At 36.9% G+C, this 23,885-nt stretch overlaps 1 protein-coding gene across 4 annotated transcripts in view; it reads left to right on the top strand.

Annotated features, from left to right (window-relative positions):
- MBOAT2 (membrane bound O-acyltransferase domain containing 2) overlaps positions 1–19,173 on the top strand; it is a 176,907-nt gene extending 157,734 nt beyond the window's left edge. For 3 of the 4 annotated variants that reach the window (XM_054820189.1, XM_054820185.1, XM_054820188.1), the window contains 6 exons: positions 460–652; positions 3,597–3,700; positions 4,047–4,111; positions 9,014–9,146; positions 11,744–11,895; positions 12,489–19,173. In XM_054820189.1, coding sequence (XP_054676164.1) covers positions 460–652; positions 3,597–3,700; positions 4,047–4,111; positions 9,014–9,146; positions 11,744–11,895; positions 12,489–12,711 — 870 coding nt within the window. In that variant the 3' untranslated portion in view covers positions 12,712–19,173. The remainder of the gene's footprint in view (positions 1–459; positions 653–3,596; positions 3,701–4,046; positions 4,112–9,013; positions 9,147–11,743; positions 11,896–12,488) is intronic. The other variant, XM_054820186.1, reaches the window with a different exon arrangement.
- The last annotated feature ends 4,712 nt before the right edge of the window (positions 19,174–23,885 follow it).

Here is a 23,885-nt window from a genome sequence, read left to right on the forward strand (position 1 = left end):
TTGGGCAGCTATTGAACACCTGCGTTATGCCAAAGATTACTGAAAATGAACTGAAGCCTTGCTGTTGTTTTTGGAATCTCTGCAATAACTGTACTCATCTTGTCCTAGATTATATGCTTTGTGTTATGATGTCTTAACAACTTACTTGCTTTAGTAATTTGACAATGAAATAAGAAAAAAAAGCCTGGAGTTGGAAACGGTGTTCCCATTATTGAAAGGGTTTTTAGAGGCTCGCTGTAGTCAGATTGGATTGGCTGTGTTTGCCAGAAGAAGTGGTGCTCACAACTTAATCAAGATAACAATATTCCTTGAGCCTCTATAAAATGTTGGTAGTATATATTACTGCAAAATTGACATATATATACACATCTGTTTAGGGAAGGAAGATTGTAACTTGCCTTTGTTTGCAGAAGATTAACAAAATATGAAGCTTACAGTCTCCCATCTTAAACTTTTCAGATAGCTGTGGCACAGAAACTCTTAATCTGTGGCCTGTCCTTACTCTTCCACATGACTATTACAAAAACTTTACCTGTGGAATACAACATTGATGATGACTTCAGAGCTACAGCATCATGGCCTGTAAGGTTTTTTTACCTATACGTGTCTCTTATGGCTGCCAGGCCCAAGTATTATTTTGCATGGACTTTAGGTAAGTGTGTGTATATATATATATAAAAAAAAAAAAAAAGAAAGTGTACGTAGTGAGTTTCGTTTGAGATGCTGCACACTAAGCATGTATTAAAAAGTGACAGTGCCCTCTTGAGGCCTTAGGAAAACATTATTGCATTTAGGTATTATGAGGTGGTGTCAGTTTATTGAATGGTGTGTCTCTTTTTGAGAAACAAAATTTACCATAAATCTAAGCACAGTGTTGTGACAGTGTTGCAAATGAGATCATGGTCTCCTGAACAAATTTGAGTGAAACATAAGGGTTTTTTGGAGAGTGATAGTGTTTTAATGACCAATGACTTTTTTGGTTTTTAAACATTGTAGTAAATCTAGTCTGATGCGCAGTCCCTGATTTTTTTTAAATACCTTGATTTTAGCATATCTGAAAAGTTATTCTAAGCCTCTTCCTGTTGTTAGTTATCAGTAATTTGCTTCATGTTATTCAAGCATGAAGGAAAAATGAATATATTGAAATTCAGATATAACACAGTGTTGTTAATAGTAGATGGCATTTACAGTAGTATTTTTCAGAATTTGATGGGTGACGCTTCAGTTTGTCTTTGCTTACTGAAAGTTCTAATCGATTGATGGCGTAACAGCCGTAGTCACTGAATAGATAATATAGTTTAAAGAACGCTTTGCTTTTCACTTTACATTATTTGAAAAAAAACAACACATAAAACAGCAAAATGCTGTATTTATGTAAGCTGACATCTTGGAAGTGGCTCACTAAACAGATTTCATCAGCTTCCTCTTCTTCTCCAGTTTTACATATTTGTTTCATAATTCTTTTGAGAGAGAATCTGTGGGAAACAATGCAATAAAGCAAGCTTTAGTGTAGCAGAACAGCATGACTCATTTACAGCTGCTGGTTTCATTCCTGGTCAATGAATGAAGTGCTTTCAGCTTGTCTGGATATAGCAGTTCTGGGGCTTGTTGTGGAATGAATAATTCTGAATATTGTCCTCTTATGGACCAGTATCCTTGTCAGTAAAGAGTAGGAGTCATCTGAAAAATGAATAATTTTCGTTGTTTTTTTTTCCCTGTAATACTTCAGGTGGATTTCTCCTTATGTACTTGCTAGTAGTGTAGAGCTAGCATTCCTTTGGTGAAATACTGAAGAAAATAAACTATATCAACTCTGTACTTTTAGTTTGCTAAATAGCTTTTTTTTTTTTTTCCTTCTTCCCTCCACTTTATCTCATCTAAATTTCTAGTGGTATGAGTAGAATGTGAGAGGGCCTTAACGGTTTTACTGGATGTTGGGCTTTTGAGTTGTACATTACTGTTCTTTGCACTTAAGAAAAAAATAATCTGTTAATAAAATGAATTACTTAACATGAATACTAGTAAATAAAATGAGTAGTTAAGCTAGCCGTAGTCTTTGTACTCTAGCTAGCAAGAGATGATGGAGTTCATGTCTTCAGCTCTTTCTAATTGAGCATAAAATCACTGTCTAATGTTTGAAGTCCACATCAATGATATCAGATGTATAGCAGCAAATTTTGTGGCTTTCAAAGATGTTTCTTTAAAATTGTTTATGATGAGGAACTAAAAATATTATAAATTACCCTATATTAAATCAAATGTCACAAAGCCCTCTTCCAGACTGGTAGATAACTGGAGAAACCGAACTTCAGGAAAGGAATTGTTTGAGCGTTTGAGTCAATTGTGTCTTCTACTTTTGAAATACACTGGATTAATACCTTGAAAAAGTTGTTTGAGAAGAAAGGAAAATGCAAAAGATATGATTTTCTCTTACATGTCACTATTGTATAAAGCAAATTATTTTTAATATGGTAATACAAACTGAGCAATTTCTCTTGCTTTGCTAGCTGTAATTTAAAAGGTGACAATCTATTTACAGTGCTTGAGATGAATTTTGAGCTAACAGAGAGGGCTCATGGCCTGTAACTAGAGGACTAGATCTGTATTGCTTCTGCAGAGCCTTTTGCCCACCTTGCTTCCAATTCCTCAGGACTCCTCTGAACTGGGAGAGGAGCTAACATTCTTCTCCCCATGGTCACTTACCCACGTAAGTGGATACATGGCTGGGTTCATGCCTCATGGATGTGTGTCCATGTTTGGGTGCATGCAACCAGGTGCCTGGCTCAACAAAAGCAGTATTGGGGGAAAAAGACTCGTTTCCTTCTAAGTGGCCACCCTAATTGAAGAAGTATAGCTGAGGAAATTTTAGTGTCTGAGCTAACAAAGCTGAGGCAAAGGTGATAACTGAAAGCGAGAGGCGCTATTCAGACTGAGATCCCTTGTATTTTCCTGCATGGTCCAGATGATGGTAGCAGCTTTTTCTCCTAGGGAAAAATACTGTTTGCTTTGAACTATTTGACCTTTGACATGTATCGTAAACACTTCTCATTCAGAAGCGTTGTACCAGCGGCCTTGTGCCCTAGTAAAATCCCTGTTTCCTTCTGTTAGGTTTGCACTGCTCTGTGTGTGGCGCTGTGACTGTGCGCCTGCTTGAAGCGACTCGTATGTTATCTTTATGCTTTAAACATCACGGTTGCTACATAATGAAGACCAAAGATATGCTTCTGAGTGTTGAGCTGGTACCTCAAATCATTACAACCAGCCACTGTCTGTAGTCATGATGCATCTCATTGTTTCTGTCAAATTGCTCAAGCAAGTCTAAGGAGGTGATAGGAGAGAGAGGAGATGTCTCTACTGTGAAGCAGATAGCGCTACCTTTCACTCTTTCTGCTTTTGTACAAGTTTTTGTATTGAAAGCCAGTGCATTGCTTGGATTATTTTCTGTTTGTTCAAGTGTCAAATACAGTAATCCTCAGTATTTTAAAAAAAATGTAGCCTTTAAAATGTGATATTTTGAACAAACTACACGTTGTGTGATGCACAATTTGTAATACAGGCAGTTGATAATTTATTTGTTTCTTTTTGTTTCATTGCAGCAGATGCAATTAATAATGCAGCAGGGTTTGGTTTTAGAGGCTATGATAAAAATGGAGTTACACGTTGGGATCTAGTATCAAATCTGAGAATCCAGCAAATAGAGGTTTGTTTCTGGCTCTTTCAAATAAAATACGTGCCCATGTAGGTAGGTGCTTGTAATTTCAGTAACTTTTCCTACGCATTTTGTTCCTCAAGGTAGTGAATATGTTCCAAGTCAAAAATGACATGTTCACATCCTTAGGAAAGGATGGAAAATAGAGTCTGTTTTGAATATGTTCTACTTGTCAGTTGACTTCCAAAATGTTTTGCGGTTATAAGTAATTGAGTATATAACTTATTCAACTCATCGTACAGTTGTTTGGTTTTTTTGTAATTTATATGTCAGAATTTTGAAATATTTTCTAACACTTTACAATTAGGGAAATAATTAATTTGTTCTTACTTTACAGTTTTCCACAAGTTTCAAGATGTTTCTTGATAACTGGAATATCCAAACAGCTCTTTGGCTTAAAAGGTATTTATTTCTTAAAGGAAAGCTTTTCTCCACTGAAGTTTCTTCGATAAATATTTCTTTGAAGATAATTTAACATTTAAAGCTAAACCCCACAAAACATCAGTTGTTTAGCAACTGCACAGGACATTCTTCTTGTGATATTTGAATTAAAACCCTGACTTTAGGGCTTCTCTCTTAGTCTGAACTACCAGGTTATGATAGAAACTGCTTTTCTTCACCGGTCATAGGGAACCTAAATCCATTAATCTGTGGAGGCGTCTCTTTTCTGTTTTTCCTCTCTTACCATTTGAAGCATTGCATGTTGCTAAGAGCAGCAGGCAAAATGTACATCTTAGCCTGTGGAAGCTCTGTATTATTTTTAGCCAAACAGTGATACAGGAGCTTCCATACATTCTGGGAATTTTCTGTGCTCCTTCCATAATGAGTGTGTGGCAAGTATTACCCCCCTGCGATACACTATTAACATAAATTGCAAATTAGTATCCTGCAGGTGCACTTTTTTCCTTGTCTGGGAGACAGGTATAGTGCCCTATGAACTACGTCACTCTGCTTTTACTACTACTTTGTGGTAACTGGAAAGTTAAGAAAGTGTTCCTGAGCAGTGTGTGGGTGTTGTTTCCCTTCTCCCAATCTCTGTTTAGTAGACCTTTATCATTAGGTGCAAGTTTAACTGAGACCCCCATCCTGGGAACACTCAGAGGACTTTATCTCTTATTCTAGGATGGCTGGACACAGAATGTTTCTTCCATCAAATTTCTTTATAGTGTATTCTCTCTCTTCCATAATTTCTTCCTTAAATATTTTTCTGACCCAATTAAAAACAGAAATTGAATTTTATGTGATTATTCTGGTTGGCTCAACAGGCAATGGAATCTATTGCTAGGACAGTCAGCAAGGAAGAATTACATCCTTGCAGGTATTGAAATGTATCATTTAATAAAACAAAGCTAGTTAGCTATCTTCAAATGCGTGTTAATTTAGTTGGAGAACAGAAGTTTACCTGTATTAAAACTTAATATGAAAAGGTTGTGTTTCAGCAGACTTTCAGATTTCCTAAATGGAATGATTCTAAACAAAAACTCCTTTTACTGGAGAAGAGCAACATTTCTGTTAAGAATTGAAAGAAAAAAATTGAAATCAATTGCTCAGGGTGACATTAAAAGAAGATATAAAGAAAAATTAAACGATTTAATAAATATTTTTAATAAATATTTTAAATAAATATTTTAAATATAATAAATATTTTTAAGAACAATTGTAGAAGAATCTTCGAGCATAGTCTAAATCCATATTGAGTCTGCCACAGTGAAAGGGAGGAGGGTGCATTTTTTTCTTAAAGTTTTGTTGCAAGTAAAAGATTGTTTTAATGATTACATATGAGGACCATAAATAGTGGTACAGAGTATATATCATATTACCAATAATGTAGTTAGTTGCAATGCTACAGCAGTTTGAATAGAGGACAAGCTCATGTGTTACTTTAAACATCCACTTTAATACTTCACTTGTTTACCACTTACAGAAGTACCTAAAATCTTAGGCATTTATCTCACATGAAATACCAGACATCAGCATTTGTTCTGTTCTTTTCTGATACTCTCTAAAGAGAAACTGAACCATCAGAATTACAGGACTTAAACCCTGATTGTGTGTAAAAATAAAGTCTTTCTAAAAACACAGTTAATGGATCTAGAGATCACAAAGAAGTTTAAGAAACATTTAATGTAGATCACAAAATGCAGCAGTTCAAAGGTATTATTGTTACAAGCATGCAAGTTAAAATAGATATTTACATAGTAGCATATTTCAACAATATATATCATGATAATGTTTCCTGACTGGGGAAGCTGTTACATTCCCCCTCAGCCTGTTCATTCTTTATTTTCCCAGAGAAAACATCTAATTCCATTTGTCTTTGGTCACAGTTGCAAAACCTCTGTGGTTCCTGTTGCTCGCTTCTGGCATCTTTCCAAACTTTCCGTCTTCTTACACTGGATGTAGTACTTCTGATAAGACCGCCAGGGTCTTTCCCTGGCTTGTTACAGGCAGAGTTGAATGATTTGAGTGGATTAGTTACCTTTTCTTAGATAACACTCTAATACATCACAGTATTATGTCTGTCTTTTCTGCAGCGGCAATGCAGTATTGATTCATGCTCAGCTGATGCTCAGTGTTTCAGACTGTTCATTCCTGTTCATACTCAGCTACACTTTCTCAGTAATGTTACAGGGGTGGGTACTGCTCTGTATCTTCCACTTTCCATATTAGATGTTCTATGCTTTGGACTTCATCTTGTTGATTTCAGAACATCATTCAAGTCTCTCAACGTGATTTCAGATTCTGGTGCTCTATCTGCTAAGAAAACAATGCCAGTCTTGTCTACCTGCCACCCACCCCAAAAAAGGAAGGGAAGGCAAGGTGGAACAATATACTTCTCAGTCTAGCACCCAAGCTAGTATTAAAAGTATAGAATCAGACCAAAGGCAGCACCTTGCTGAACAGTTGATGCATCTTCCCACTGCTAGAGCAAACGGCGGATAACATAACCTAACCACCTGTATTTTAATTTTCTCAGCCTGTTGTGATGACCATATTTCCTTGGTTTGCTTTTAGGAATATCAAGTGAAGCATTTCCACACAATTTATTATTGACAAATCCATGGAGGAGTTTAAGCTTACTTTTTATTCTTTGAAATTGAAGCCTGATGATTTTTTCTAGTATGTATCTTATCTGACTTGCATTGATGTAGCTGAAATTTGGTTAGCTAATTTAGTTCTGTTAGCTCCTGAATGCTTTGCAGGGGAAGATTTGCTTAGAGAATTTTAAACCAAATAAAGATTGAAGCCATTTATCAATTTATTAATGAGACATAATTAACCACCAGTCAGTGAAATATACACTCAGAATTAATTAATATCAGTACTAGAACAGATAACGCTTTGTATGCATTTAGTGTTCTGGTTGAATAAACATTTCTAAACACTCTTCTGTAACTAATCCCAAGGAGTTTAAAAAGCGCACATGTTCGCACACAGTTCTGTGCAAACTGCACCTCCGCTCCCAAGGACGTGTGGGATACAAAACCCCACCTCCTTCTGGAAGCATGGGCCCCCTGCTTGTACGCACTGTGGGAGACATGGGTGCTCCAGCTCTACGTGACCCCACTGTTTGCATGCTAGTTACAAAAGTGTGCCACAAGTTCATTTCCATGCAGCTGAGGGGGATGAGACATCGCTGCCTGTGTAGTGCATGCTGCACTGAGTGTCCCCTGGCTGGATGCAGGCTGCTCGGCACTACCAGGGCAGATGCTCTGTCTTGGCCGAGACAGAGGTCATGATGCTGGTGGGGCAACTTCTGGCAGCGTCAGATCAGGTTTTGATGACTAGTATTTTGCTCCAAGATGTCTCCCTGACCTGTTAAAATTTTTGCTAATGCTTTTGTACTTTCTAGGCTGACAGTCTTTGTCTCTCAAAGTCTTTTTGAAATTCCCCAGTTACTGTTTAGTCTGGCCCATGTTGCTTTCCTCTTTAAGGTAGCCTGTTTTGGGCAAAGGTCCTCAGGTAGTTTTGTCCTGCGCATGCGTGCACCTGCACCCAATGTTCTCATCTTAATGGCCATTGTTAGGGAAGCCCTTTGGCAAGGGGAGGGGGCTATGCTGGTACCCCGCGCTGAAGAGCTCATAAGATAAAATTTACCACGTCTGTTTGACTGGAATAAACTAAATTAGCAAAATACACTTTGGATCTTTCCCTATTCAGATCCTGTCTTTTTACCTTCTGCTCTTTAACAGTGACTGTACCATTTGGTCTCGGCAATCTTTTGCATATACGGAAGTCGTAGTAAAGTAGTTATATTAATAGTGAATGTTTCAGCCCTCTGTATCATTAGCTTGTCTTCTTTGAATGATAGACATGCGTTCTCTTCTCTCTCTGTTACCTGCTATGTGTTTACAAAACCTTTTTACATATAGGTGTCTGTGGACTTTTTTAGTTAAAACTCATTTTTGTATGTTAGCCTTAGATTTGTGTTCCTGCATGCTTGTGCTGTTTATTTTTGCTTCATGGCAGAGTGCATTTGTTTCCATATTTCCTATTGCTTTTTGGTTTTCAGATCATTAAAGACATTAAAGAACTCTTGATGAAGCCATATCAGGACCTTACCATGCTTCCTATCATTCTTCCACATCACGATGGTTTGTCATTGTGTCATGTAATGTTGTCTCCTAGAAACTACCTTTTCTTGGATTCCTTTTTCCCCTCTTCCTTCTAGAATTCCTTACTGTAGGACCTTGCCTAATAATTCAGAGTCTCAATTTTTAAATAGCAGAGTTCAGCATTCTCCTTATTTGATATTCTCACATCGATAGAGTCATTAATTGTAATTTCATCGTCATGCTCACGTAATTGCCCTACACAGACACATTTTCAACTGTAGTCTCTCTATTCAAAATTCAAGATAGTTGTTACTTTTCCCCTTCTCCTGTAAGCTGCTTTCAGTTTATGAAAAATACATACCTGACTCATCACAAGAGTTTGCAGGATAGTCTGTGCCTTCCAGCATAGCATTTCAAACATGTTCTTGGATGGCTCAAGATCCCTTGTTAACACCAACACCTGACTTTGGATGCTTGTGTATCACTTCATTGTAAATAAGTACTATGTGTGATGGCACTGAGCACAGGTTAGCACTGAGGGGTTGAATCGGGACCTGTGAATAGCTTTAAGTATTTTCTGTAAGTCATAATACAGTGGCAACATTATTAAATAATAGTAAACTGCAGTTGCACTGCAAATGATGTGTTGGAGATGAAACTGCTAAAAGCATAAATGTCTAAATGATAACTGGGAAGATTGTTGGTGATCTGTCTTGTTATTTATTTTGAATTGTCTTTGACTTGCCAGAGTGTGCTATGAGCGAGCCACCTTCAGCCCAACCATCCAAACCTTCATCCTTTCGGCCATCTGGCATGGGGTTTACCCAGGATATTATTTAACATTTTTAACGGGCGTACTAATGACGCTAGCAGCACGAGCTGTAAGTACCAACCAAGTATCTTCTTAAATAATACTAAGTTTTGTAAAAGAAAATTGATCATGTTCTGCAGTCCAAAGATGCACTTTACAGTTGATACCCAGTCTGTCTGATAGTGTTGTTTACTTTTTAGTTGCGAGAGCAGTAGGAATGATTAATTCTAAGGAGCGGTTGATCGGTGGAAACTAGCAAGACTGTACACAGCCTGTAACATCTTTGTGGCACATCTTTTGTGGAATCTCTTCCTCTGTATTAACTGATCATGTATTGCTATGCCATGCTGAACAAGATGATGTTATCTAAGATCATTTTGAAAAAAACTTTCTGATGGTGAAGAAAATCACTGATGATGAGTAGCTTAAAATTTGGGAGTCAATGCTATATATTTACAGAGGTGTCCCCCCGCTAATTTCTGTTCAATACTATTGTAAAGATGATAATTGAAGAATGCTTCTCCCCAGCCAGCAGATTAAAATCTCTAGTGCAGTTACTATTCAAAATTGGCCAGCCAGTGGTGCAGTCACGCTAACAAGCTTTCACAGCTGCTATTCAGAACCATATGGAACCAGCAAATCTGCCAAGTCATCTCTCACAGTTCTGCTTGAGAAAGCTGAGTAAGAACAGAGGCAGGTTTATCAGTTACCCAGTGGGAAAGAGGACAAACAAATTAGATATCAGCTCAGAGCAGCATAACAGACCACTTTTTTGCCGAAAGAACCAGGAGAATGAGAAATGAAGCATACTTCTCTTTGTTGCTATAATAGCTAGGGGAAGGTGGTACTTCAGACTTAGATTGTTACTAACAGTATTAAAACACAGGCTCCTCCTCTTGCTTCACAAAGGTGTGGGTATAGTCCTTGTGTGACAGAATTGACTCCTTTCTTTACAATAAGTATAGCTGCCTTCTCCTTTCCAGCCTCCATTGCAGTGAACTTTTGACATTTATCAGTCAGGGGCTGGTGCAAAAGCCAAGGTTCAGGGACAGTTCACAGGCAAAAGTTGTTGTGTTCTCTCAGTAAGGTGAGTCCAGTAAATCTGAGTGCTCACTGTACTTCGTCCTGGGCTTCACTAGTAAGCTGCATTGTATTCACATTTCATAGGTATTAATCAATAGGCTTTTAAACAAAAATATTTTGAGTTTCTGTATTAACAAGTACTGATACTATATTAACTGATAGATGTGTTAGAGGTACTTCAGCATGTTTATTACTTAACTCTACTAGGCTTTATTAACTGCAAAGCTTGGCAGCTCTGATCCACATTCTTCTGTCATGCCTAAGCATGTATTCAACTAGTTTTGCTCCCTTTAATCATTACACATTTCATAATTGGGTCTTTACTAGGGGCAATTATACATTTATCTTAAAAGTTGTCCTTCAAGTCCTAAAATATTAATTTTTTTTTACAAGAAGAAAAAAATTCTGTGAAACTTCAAGTTTTACAGAACTCAGGAACAAGTCATTGCATGCAACCATAGGAGAAAACGGGGGGGAGATGGCAGGTGGCAAGATGAAGGGTATGGGGCTAGAATGGCTTGTTTTATTTAGCTTAACTAAACAAAGGCTGAGTGGGAATGTGATATCTGCAGGGGAATTTGGGTAAGAAGGACAATGAGGGTGAAAAAGGTTTTTAATGTAAAGAATGAAATCAGCATGAGCCAGCCTTCCATATGTTCTTTAGAACCAGGAGTTGAAGGATGAAGAGGCTAAACTGTGCGTTGGTATGCAGCTGTTGAGAGAGGACTACCTCAGTGCAGATGGTTTGAAGGTGGCAGCTGTGATACCAAGCTGCACAAAGGCTGAGTTGAGCCCATCTTGGCTTGTCAGAAAATAAGAGTGTGAGCAAGGATGACAGTTCAGTCAAAGGAAGGACGGGCCAAGATCTACTGATATCTTTTTAATTGTGCACTGAAATAAAACTGAACCCAAACCTGTGTGGGTTTGGATTTTTTGAAATAGCTCTGGTACTCCGTTGTTTGAACAGAATTTTATGAACAAAAGAAGTAGGAAATTAAGTCCTTTTATAACAGTATAGGAAATTAAGTCCTTTTATAACAGTATAGGAAATTAAGTCCTTTTATAACAGTGCCACTTGATAGTAGTTGTTATTAAGACTCCTGAAGTAACTCATCGCAACTGATATTTTGTACATTCTGTTTTATACTCTGCTTGTCCTAAAATATATCTTATTAGGAAGTATATGAAAATGGCTTTCCATAATAGAAGCTTTTATCAGAAGTATTCTGGCTTTCGTTTACTCCAAAACTCAATATTTACAGATATTGATAGAATAGAATGTCTCCCTCATTCAGACAAGTAGTCCAAAGTTACATTTGATTTAGGGGGGGGATTCATTTACTTAAATTCTACATAAATTCATGAATATTTAAATTACTGGATGAAGGGCACTAGCCTAAAAGGCAGGGAATTTGAATTGATTCCTGTTGAAACTGATGGGCGTTCTGAATGGTTCAAAGATACTTGACCAAACCATAGCATTTCAATTCATCCTATGAATTCTTCAGGTGCAACAAACCCTGTACAGTAAGAAAGCTTTCAAAGTTTATTCCTAATCTAACTTACTATTATCTGCTTTTTCAGATAAGAAACAATATCAGACACTATTTTGTTGAATCTCCTGCTGTTAAACTATGTTATGATATTATAACATGGATGGCAACTCAAGTAGCAATAAGTTACACAGTTGTGCCATTTGTACTGCTCTCTGTAAAACCTTCTCTCACCTTTTACAGGTAAGCACGTTCTACCTGCTTCCTTTTTTTTTTTTTCTTTAACTCAAAATAGAAGTATTTTCTGTGGCACAAGATTTCTGAAGCTATTTTAGTGATAATTGTCAGATTGAATTGTTAGCTGAGCAAATTGTATTTCTATTCTAATGATCATAGTTTGTGTTCTGTATGAGAAATCATAAAGTGCTCTTATTTTCCTCTCATAATAGACTTATTTTTTTCTAGGACTGGGGAAAAACAAAACCAAGTAAACCAAAAACAAAACCAAAGGGTACCTCTGAGATTACTATATACACTTGAACTATTTTATAGTAAGACTAGATAATGACTCCTAAAAGTAACTTTTGTGAAAAAGTAAATAGTTCAAAGCAGACTTCACTTGATGTCTCTGTTATAGCACTAAATACTGGGGGGAAGAATTAATTTCTGATTTCCCCCTTAATACCTTTTTTAAAAAGGAAATACTAATGTCTTCCTGACTTAAATGTCTTACGTGCAAAGTACTGTATGCAAGTAGGTTTTGACAGTTTATTGCTTAAGCATCCTGTAAGAGTGGTCAGAGTTTTATTGAATTATTATTTTTGTTTGTTTTTTAGCTCCTGCTATTTCTGTCTTCATATTGCCAGCATCCTGGTGTTGTTGGTATTTCCATTGAAAAGAACTCAAAAAGGAAGTAAAAAGCATGAAAGCATCCAGCCCGTGTGGTCCAAAAAACTAGAAGAAGAAAATCTTTTGCAAAAGAACAGTTATTCCACAACAAATAATAGTTTCAGTCAGAAACAAGAAATAACCTGCAGATATCAAGCATTAAAACAGTGATTGAGGAAATACTATGATGAATATATTTTGTATGTTTTCAGAAACCCATTTTTAGCACCTTTTAAAGGGGTTTGTATTTGTTTGCAAAGATGTTTAGTAAGAAAAGAATGCATTACCTAGGAAAATCACATACAATAGCAAGACTGGAAACAAAACAAATTAACCCCTCCCATGCCATGTCCCTGTGGGTCACGCCTTATATCAAGATATTACCATTATTTCAATGGGCACTCAGGACTTGCAACGTATGTCCATAGGGTCATATGTGTGCCCTTTGCTGAATGTACGTTGTGTATCCCAAGGCACTGATGGGGTGGAATAAAATTGTGTCAATCTAGGATTAACAAATGGAAATGAATTTTTCCAAATTAATGACTTGCCTTAAACCCTCTATTTACTGAAATATTATTTCTAAGTGGGTATTTTCAAGTTCGGTTTTATATGGAAAGCATACTTCAAATATATAATACCATATGCTATAAAGAAGATAAAAATAGGAAATGCAAAGTCATTAGAAGGCTTTTGAATCTTTAAAAGGGAATTGCAATAAGCATCTCAGTATTTGGAGGGTTTTCTTAAAGTATCTCAAACTATTACAGTACATTATGGAACTGTAAACATTACTGATGCCAAATTATAGCTAGGTTTCTTTGATAAAGAGTATAATTACACATAGCCCTTCTGAATGGATTTAAAAGAATTAAAACACCTGAAGGTTCACCTTTTCCAGGGCTTGATAGGTCTAATCTAGGTTTCTTTTACTTTAAAGTACCTAAAACCAATTTTAAAAAAAAGCACTGCTAAGTGGGCTTTTCAGCTACAGAAGGAAAGGCAGCCATAGGACACAGAAGAAAATGTGCAAGCACTAAGTGTGTTTTTTACCCTTAAATACCAGAAATATTTGTTCTAGAATAGAACTGTTTTATAAAAAATGATTTTTAATACTCAAAGTTGTTTTAAATTTTCAGGCATACAGTAGTTAGTTGATGATACTTTCAGTATAAAAATAGCAAAATTACCTTGAGCTGTAGCGCACAGGTAGTCGAACGTGAAATTACTATCGTAACCAATTTCTGTGTGCTTGGTAACGGATGGCCCTTTATCCAAAGCAGTATATGAATTTGAGGAAAAGCTTTTTCTTTAAATTAGAATTTTAGATGCAAAGTTCACATCAAATTGTGGGTAACATAATGAAAGAAAGAAATCCTTCAGAATATCTGACTGACTGAACTACGGAAGTGTGTCAAGGGAATAATGCAGTGGTTCTATCTATTCCAGACCACTTATTGTGATGGTGGTCCCTGCTAGAGTACTACTGTTAAAGGGCTACATTTTAATTGCTTATATTCTGTATTTTCATATAATTTTTTTTAAGTAAACACAAACCATTTATCCACATGGGGGTTTTTTTAGCTTTAAAACTGACACAAAATACTACCGGAGAAAAATAATGCAGCTTGTTGATTAATAACCTACAAATGAATGAGTAAAACTTCATCATAATATTTTGAACCTTAAATTTTTGATCAAATATCTGGCACTAGTGGGGTGAATATTCTTAGTACCAGAAGTGCCATGATAGTCCTCAGCTTTGGGGATACTACCATGCAAAAGTAGTCACTACTTCTGGCTTACAGATTCTGAGTCAGGTCAGAGTTGTTCCCTTGCTGTGACAGTTCATGTCTGGCCTTTGGCTCCTTGCCTAAGACTCCAGGAGGATGACATACCTTTTCCATATATGGAGATTAGCACTAATTAACCTACACAGTTAGAAGGGGGGAACTAAATATGAAATGAGTGGATGAGTCTGTTTAGATGAGTAGGGATGTTTGTTGTTTCAGTGACAGCTGTATTATCCTTAAAAGAAAATAACCTGACTTCTAAACCCTTTCTTTGATTACCCAAGTAGATCTCCCCCTCCAAGGGGTTGTGGTTGTCTCATGCCTCTCTGAAATGGCATTTTGTTTTTTTCTGTTGTTTGTAAGTAAGGGCACACTAGTTTCTTTATATTTGATTATCCATAGTAGATACAGAATCAGGAAAGACATTTTTCCACTTTCTGTTCTTGAAGGGACACTTACATGAAATAACAAATTAGAATTGCACGTTTCTGGATGGGTGAGTAGAGTTAGGGTTGATTCTTTCAGTAATTGTTGCTGTCGGTGCAGTCTACATATCTACCCAAACAAGTGCTTTTTGGATGTCAGCACAACATCTAATGTGCCATTTTTCCCATTAAAGTTGTGGTACTCTTCTTTCCTTGTTTTGGCGTGTGTGCCCATATGTGTGATGGAGGCTTACTAATTCTTCATTATGAAATATGAAAACAGTTGTAAGCGCTCCCAGAAAATAAGCGTGTTTAGGATAGTGAAGACTGGTACTTCAGTGTGAGTGAATTCACAGGTACAGTTTTGTTCAGAACTTTCATATATGGGGAAGTTGAAACAGCTAAGAAAATATGTACGTGTTTTATTGGGCACAAGTGGCAAGATACAGATTTCAAATTGGATGTGTCTGGTGTCCGCGTGCAATACAATACTTTTTTCATCATGATTTGAACCCCTTAAATAGTTACAACACAAGAAAACTATGACAATTAGTTCTGCACAGAAATTATTTTTAAGTGTAGGGTTCTAGAATTTGCCCTTTAAATGTCATTGCTGAATATAAAAGTACTTTGAACCAAAATCTGCTGTTCATGCAAATGAATTCTCTTGGGGACTACGGAAAGAGGTTTTTTTGGTTTAATGGCAGCACTCTGATTTTAGTCAAACTGGGGTTTTGTTGTTGCTTTCCCTCTGCTTCACTAGTTTTCTGCCTTGCTATCGCACTGGATCCTTTTTATCCATTCAGTCAGAAAGTCAAGAGCAGCCAGCCCTGATGCTTTAGATGATTTTTAGGCTTTGCACACATCATTTTGTAATACTGAATTTGAAAGGATGGTGGTGATTTATTATTGCTTTTGCTGAGAAAAATAGTAGAGAGTAAATTTCCTGGAAATGTTTTAGGCATGAAGGAAACATGGGTTTAAGTATTCTTTCACTTATTAATTAACGTATATCCAAAAAGTAAGTGTTTTCTGTATTGCAGATCAGCACACTATGAAAAGTAAATACAACATATCATTCATGATTTTATGGTGCTTTGCAGATATTTGCCTATTGTGAACAACTCATTCAGGCACTTAATGAGTTAATGTTAGTTAGTAAATGTAGTCACCCTGATAGTAACTATTTGCTTGCTTAACCTTTTTTTTAACCTTTATGATTCTGTATTAATGAGAGAGATATATATTACATATTTAAATAATACTTTCAGTGGTGCCTACTACTGTTGTAATCGGGAAGGCTTTGCTAGCTTTACAGTTACAGATATGCCCTTCTTATTCAGGAAACTTACTCTTCTGTGGCCATTCCTTCAGTTGACATGTAGACAAGATTTCAGTAATAGGTGACATTTTAAAGTATATTACCATGTAAAAATAGTGGTATGCATTGCAATATGCTCTTGATAACAAATCATGCTTTAGCGAAAAGACTTTACAAAGAGATCTTTGTATATTCCCTGCTCTACACTGGCTTGTGGTATGAGTTTTTCCAGTATAGTATATTATTTATTAGAAGAATTTTACACTTAAATAACTTGTTCTGTTTCCCCTATGGGAATAAGTAATATGAATATAAATGCTATGTATGACAGGATGCACACTAGGTAGTTGTGCCTCTTTTGATGGCATTGATTTGGTTAGTGGTAAAACGTCCTCTGATGCAGAGGAGACCTTTATGGGATCCTCACCTCCTGTCATATTCATATCAAAAGTAATTTTAACAGTCTGGATTTGTCTCTCAGAAGTTTTGCAAGCAAATTGTAAACAATTTGTTTAAATACATGGTCAAATGTGTCCTCACGTTTGCCTGAAAAAGTGTCACTGTTGCTTACATGTAAACTTTCACATGCTCAACTTTATAAGTTGGCCCTGAATGATAAATTTAAAAGCACAAGTTACACTAATTTAGGCTTTCATTTCCCTTACCCTTAAGTCTTTCACTTTGTAATTCTCATTGAATTCTGAAGTCAGGTTTGAGAATTTTTCATTTTCAATGAAAATTTGGAAATGTTGCCATTTATGTTGAAAAGTGATCAGTGTTAGAAAAACAGATGGAAATAAATAAGGATTTGAATATGATGCAGACTCTATGTATAAAAAAATACATTGATTCTGTGCTGATTCATCACAGTATTTCACTACATGATTAGCCCTAATGTATTTATTTAGGTCCAGTAATATTCTGAACAGCACTTAGGAGTATTTTTAAATTTCCTGTTAAGAAAATCCGTTGGCTATAAGTACTTAAACAAGTATTTAATTGCTGTGCTGAATAAGTATCTAAGCAGATACTCTCATGAATCGACCCTACTCTCATTAGATTATCAGATCTGTCTGGATCTAAGCTAGTTTGCACTGTCAGGCTTGATCTTCTTCACAGTCCTGGTAGAAAAGCTGGCTGGGAAGAAGTTTCTGGTAAGAACACATCCCGTCAGTGGCCAGGAGGGTTTGCCACAGAGTTCCTGAGGGGAGCTAACCCGACATGCAGAGCTTGACAGAGGATCTACTTGCTTGTGACCCAGGTTGCAGCTGCTCTATGTTACATCTGCCTGGATTTTTGATGTGTTTACTGTCTTAACCTAGGCATTTTACAAACACCATGAAGTTCAGGCATCCACAAAGTCACCCTGCAAGGTTACGACTGGAAATATTGGAACAGTTGCTTGTTATGGTCAAAACTAAATGAAAAAAAAGAATTAATTTCTTAAAAACTTGTTTTGAGATGAGCTTTTTGTATGTTTTTTCAAAACTTAACCATCAACTGTATCAATTTTCATCCCATTAAATATTTAAAACACAATTGTGCTCACTTTAGGTGTATACAAATGTGCAAAAGCAAATTTTGCCACTTTATGATCTTTTGTGCGTTAGCTGTGTGTCCAGTGACTTAGGCCTGGTTTTGGTTTTAGACATTTTTAGATTGTCTAAATCCATGTGCATATCCATATAAACATTTTGTAAACTTTAGGAATTGACAAACTAGTTACATATAGTATGCATAAATGTACTTAAAATAGTCCATATCAGTATTTACATGAGACTAGTGTTGAGCCCTCCAGTTGTATGCTACATCAGATGAAGGCTATTGGGCTCCGTTCTGAGTACTGAGTTTTCTGTTTCCTAAAGTGAGAACAGAATCTGTTGGTTACGCTTTAAGTGGAAAGTAAAGGGCTTCTTTCACTCTGTTGCAAACCCAGCCCTTACAGGATCTTCTGCTGCAGGCTATGAACACAAAATTTGACTTCAGATATATGACTGAAATCTGAGTTAGGGCCACTTTGGGAGGAAACTCTTTATATTAATAGTGACTCAGTCCAGCACCTTATTCCAAATGAACCTCTTGGCAAGAGAGACCTCTGCACAGTCTTCATTTCTTTCACGCTCTGAGGGAGGAATACCCCAAGCTGGATTTTCATTTAGGCTTCACTACAATGTCATATGAACAGATAGCTGTGGTCCATGCTGTAGTCAGATTAGGCTTCCAAACTGAGATGATGTAATCTGAAACAAAAAATAGAGAAACAGGGTGCCTAGAGACCGGTAATCGGAATAGTGCAACACTACATATTAAAGGTGCGACAATCTTTTGTCACAATAAGTTAAGGAGTATTTGCCTATGCATATTTTGCCTTTCTATGTGTTTATCAGTTCTCTTTACATCTTTTCTTTTTACCTTCTTCTGTTCAGTGGTGTTGACTATTTCTATGAAGAATCTTCTGATGTGTCTTACTGTGACAAAGGTGTCAAAATGATACAATAGTAATTAGGTAGTTACTCTTAAATCCCAGACCTCAGATGTGTTCTAGATCAGGTAGAAGAGAACATTCAAAATGTATTGAATGAAAAATAGTGTAAGATGGGTAAATATAGCATTATTCAAAGATGTTGTAATAAATTATTCGGTTTAAGAATTTAAAATACAGAACTTTGTTCTTTCCTGCCTTGGTTACACATTCAAGGGAGTAGTTTTACCTCAATGCAGAAGTAGTTATGCCTCCAACTACCCATATGTTAAGGTGCAAAAACACCCCTAAAAGTGGATAGCTACAATATTCCTAAATTTGCCTTTCCTGGTTCAGATTATAATGCATTGTCGGTGAATTTCATTTTTATTATTCCAAAATATATATATTTTTAAAAAGTGTTATTTTTCAACAGATCCATAAACTAAGTGTTGGTGTATGGTAAAATTAAAATACCACTGTTAGTTACACTGTGATTGTGATATTTTAATAATTACTTATTTCTAATTTGTCTCAGCCGTGCTGCAGAAGCAGCATGCTGTTATGTTTTAAAGGTGTTTTTAACTTGCCTATAAATGTTTTTTTCTAATTTGTGTCTTTAAATCTGATTAAACTGTAGTTTAAAAAAAGTGAACTTGTTTTTCTAAATTCTTTGGTGTCTGTCTGTCTTTGAGTGCTAAAGAACAAAAGTATTTTGATGCAGTTTCTCCTTTTAGATTACTAAACATTACAGTGCATGCATTTATACTTTTTTGGAGTGTTCTGCTTCAAAATTGCTTTTATTTAATTTGTTTTCTAGAGCTTATATACAAATATATGTATATAAATATTTTCTAGTAGAGCTGGTAAATCGAATTTCAAGTCTAGGCTCTTGTTACTTGAGAAGGACACTTATGCAGCTTTAAAGCCTCCATCTCAAAGCATATTGCTACCTCATGCGCACTACTGAATATGACACCGCAAGTATTTTTAGCTTGAGAAATGGAAACCCCATAACTAACAAATCAAAATCAATGTTTTGAACAAGCTGCTTCTTTAGTTGATTCCAAAGAAGCAGGACTAAATGTGTACGGTATGTGTGCTTTTTTTTTTTTTTTTTTTTTTTTTTTGCTTTATGAAACTTGACTGCTAGGACTCCACTAGGATGGTTTCTGTTGGCTGGTGGCAGTATGGTAAAGGAGGCTGAGACTCCTTGACCTACAGGTTCTTTACCATGTGCCTTCAGATTGTTATAGAAAAGAAGGGATATTATATGTCACAACTACACAAGGGCTGTTTCCATCACTTCCTGTCTCATACTGAATCATTTTCTTTCTTCTTTTGATCTGGTGTTAATTCAGCTTCAGTACGAACCGTGTAAAGCTGATAGAGTTTTGTGACAACATCTTTACAAAGATCTGTTTCTGCAAATGGTCCCACCCTAGAGGAATGCTGGAACATGTGTGCTGGTCTCTTGAAAGGCCCTGCTGCAGTGATGAGGTTTTTAAGCCTTGCGTGTTTAGAATTCCCTTTTACCAGGCTGTATTGTGGAAGATAAAAATACTTGTCGTTTCAACACAAAGGACTATAGATGCAATTTTAGAAGCTGGTGATTTTTGTCATTTCAAAGAGAAGTTAGATACTGTAATGGAGATTGCCTGCTCAAATATGCATTTACAGTGGCATGGGTCAGTAGTATGAAAAGTAACTTCATGAACTAAACATTTATCACTGTATTTAGTGAAAAACTCCTTTGAACAGATTAAGATAAAACACAGCTTTCTGCTACTACTTCAGGATGCGAAGACTTGCTGGTGAATCTGATTATTATTCTGACAGAAATTTTTAACTCTGCTCTTTTAAGGTACTGCACAGAAAGAGTCCTGATTAAGAACATCCCAGAACCAGCAGTTATTTTCCTGTGCCTATAATTAAGTTAATTCCATCCAAGTAACTTCCCACTAACAAACATGCGGGATGTTTCGGTATAGAACACAGAAGTAGTTCTAGAGGAAGATGTCTTCAGCCAACTTACTGGATTAGAGGTGGAGACCTGTGCCCTCAGCAAAGTTTGCCAGTATGTGTTGCAGATCTTCCTAGGATGCTTGTATACAGTAGCAAAAGAGTTATTTCTCTGTGGGGGTTATTCATTATCTTTCGAAATTAAATAAACTATAGCAGTAAAAGGACTCTGCACTTTTGTTATAGTTATTCTGCTGTCATAACAAAGCCATTTAAACAAAAATCAATCATGAGATGAAAACCAGAACACTCTTGTATTACACATGCTTAAAGCAATGTTTTCCCAGTGATTTCCTGATGGTATACCTAAATTCCTTGCTTGGTAATCAATAACTTATCTCATGGCAGAGAATTCCATGCCAGCTTTCCTTTTGTTTGAAATATGTTGATCTTTGTGTCGAATCCTCTTGGTTTGTCCTCAATTGCCTACTTTACCATATGGGTTGTTAAACAATAAATAAAATATCTGCCCATGTACTCTACTCATAACAGCCTCTTCCCATATTAATGCTTTTGTCAGATGACCAAAACGTGCATGATATGGGGTCATGATTTTTATCAATTTAAGTTGAGGAAATTGGAGGAAGGAAAGAACAGATAGAAGTATTATTCTACTGATTATAGTTACTATATTAAGCTTAATAATTAAAGCACAGCAGTAATTTTAAATTTGCAGTGGGTAGATGTTGAAATCTGAAATAGGTGGGTAATTTTGTGTCTGAGAAGCTTGGTTACTGTGACAGTTAAACTTTTGACTTGTTTAAAAATTAAAATATTAAAAATCATACATGTATTATGAGGGAGGCTTTTTGTTAAAAAGGTTAAGAATTACTTGAAAAATGCACTTAATGTTGTTTGTTGTTGTTTGTGTGGGATTTTTTTTGTCAGTCTTGCTAGTTTTTATCCTTGATTCTGGAGTACTGAATATCAACTAATCCTGGAAACAATTTCCAGGCACTTAAAGCATAAGAAGGTGATTGGAAATAAGTCAGCATGGATTCACCAAGGGGAAGTCATACTTGAGCAACTAGATAAACTGCTATGATGAAATGACTGTCTTGGTAGACAAGGGGAGAGCAATGAATATTGTCTGCCTGGACTTCAGCAAGGCTTTTGACACTGCCTCCTCTAAGATCCTCATAGAGAACCTGTTGAAGTATGGGCTGGATGGGCAGGCAGCCAGGTGGATGGCCGGGCCCAGAGGGTGGTGACCAGTGGCACAAAGCTGAGTTGGAGGCCAGTAACTAGCAGCATAGCTCAGGGGTTGATACTGGGTCTGATCCTCTTTAACATCTTTGTCAACAGACTGGAGAAACAGGCTGATAGGAACCTCATGAAGTTCAGCATGGAGAAGTGCAAAATCCTGCACCTGGGGAAGGGTAACCCCCTGAGCCAGTATGTGCTGGTGGCCACCCAGCTGGAAAGCAGCTTGGCAGAGAAGGATGCAGAGATCCTGGTGGTCGCTAAGTTGAACATGAGCCAGCAACGTGCCCTTGCTGCAAAGAAGGGACCTTCAGATGTCTCTTCCAACCTTGGCTATTCTGTGAAACCCTGTAGGAGGTGGAAAAGCTGGAAAGAGAAAATTGCTTGGAAGAATTTTTTTATTTTGTAGGATTATGTGCTGTACTGCAGCAGCTAATAAACATCAACATTTATTACCTTTTTAAAAAGCACCATTAAAAAATCAAGTATTTCTACACTTTACAGACTCTGGGAAATTTCTACTCTTGAGTGTCACTTAAACTATATTAATGATATGACAAAAGTTTTTGGGGACAACTGTTAAGAAATTATTTATATTCCTTACCAACAAAAAAAAGTATTTGATAAGTGGAATGCTTTGTGTAAAATTCTAACTTTACTAGATCCCAGTTTTGACCTTTCAGTGGGACTGTGTTTCAGTGTCTGTGTGAATTAATCACTTGTGGAAAAATGTTGTTCCTAATATAAGTGTAGGGGTAGAAGAGCACAAGACAGTGTCCTGCCTTTCGCCAGCTGAGATCAGGTGGCACAAGGATGTCAGGAGTTGGATCGATCTGTAGCAAAAGGGGAAGAAACCATGCAGAACAATGTGCTTTCCCTGCCTCCATGTTCCAAATGTGTGTACAGTTCCCTTGCACACAGGAGGGAAGGAGCTACGGTCACTGCCTGATAAATTTGTAGGCACAGGGTGAGAACACAGCTAAGGCCTGATGGTGGAAAGCTATGATACTGGAATAAGGATTTGGGTGACGAGGAGATCATGAAGTGAGAGGTTAATATGCAGTTTGGTATAAGCTCTGAAAAAAGTAATATTTTGAAAACATTTGAAAACCCATACATCTCAGGAGGCTAACATAAACAGTGTCTCCTCAGACTACAGTTTCTCTTATGTACTTAAGATTATGGATGCTGGAAACATCAGACCACTCATCCTTGAGTCGTGGTCTGTATGCATACATTCAGGTAGCACCGAGTGAATGCTTTTCAGCTCAGCAGTAACTGCAGGGATTCATTCATCCTCCCATCTGTTCATGTTGCACTTCTGTTGCGTAAATAAGAATGTGCTTTATGCCCTTAATTTCTCCCAGTCTTTCAGGTGAATCAGTGTTTTGGTGCAAGGTCGAAGTGAATTTAGCTTTTGATTTTCATAGCTTGCGCTTTTGCCTTGTATTAACAATTTTTGTGCATGTAAGGAAGTTGTTTATTTTGTCTGGATGGGAAGAATTTCTTAAGGTAGTAGGAGAAATCCTGCTTAAAAAGTGAGCAAAAGCACTTGCAGCACACTTTCTGGTTATAAATATTTGGGATATACAGGAAACACTGTCAGATGTTACTTTAGGAAGCTAACAGTGATGGCTCTTTGAAGAGATGGAAGATCTTGGTGTTGTAAAGATTTTAAAATCAATGCTTTGACCCTTGAGAATCGGTAACCTTAGAAATAAGCAGGAGTACAGGGGCTATACTCCTTTCCCTTATGGCTTGTTGCCATCCTGGGTTTACGCTAGGTTTCATGATTTGTTGAATAGGATTGTTCAGCCTGGAGAAGAGAAGGCTCTGGGGAGATCTAATTGCAGCTTACCAGTACCTGAAGGGACCTACAGGAAAGATGGTGAGGGACTGTTTATCAGGGAGTGTAGTGACAGGACAAGGGGGAATGGGTTTACGCTGAAGGAGGGTACATTTAGATTAGATGTTAGAAAGAAATTCTTTACTGTTGGAATGGTGAGGCACTGGAACAGGTTGCCCAGAGAGGTTGTGGATGCCCCCTCCCTGGAAGTGTTTAAGACCAGGTTGGATGAGGCTTTGGGCAACGTGGTCTAGTGGAGGGTGTCCCTGCCCAT

The sequence above is a fragment of the Grus americana genome, chromosome 3, assembly GCF_028858705.1.
Source record: "Grus americana isolate bGruAme1 chromosome 3, bGruAme1.mat, whole genome shotgun sequence".
Taxonomy (NCBI): Eukaryota; Metazoa; Chordata; class Aves; order Gruiformes; family Gruidae; genus Grus; species Grus americana.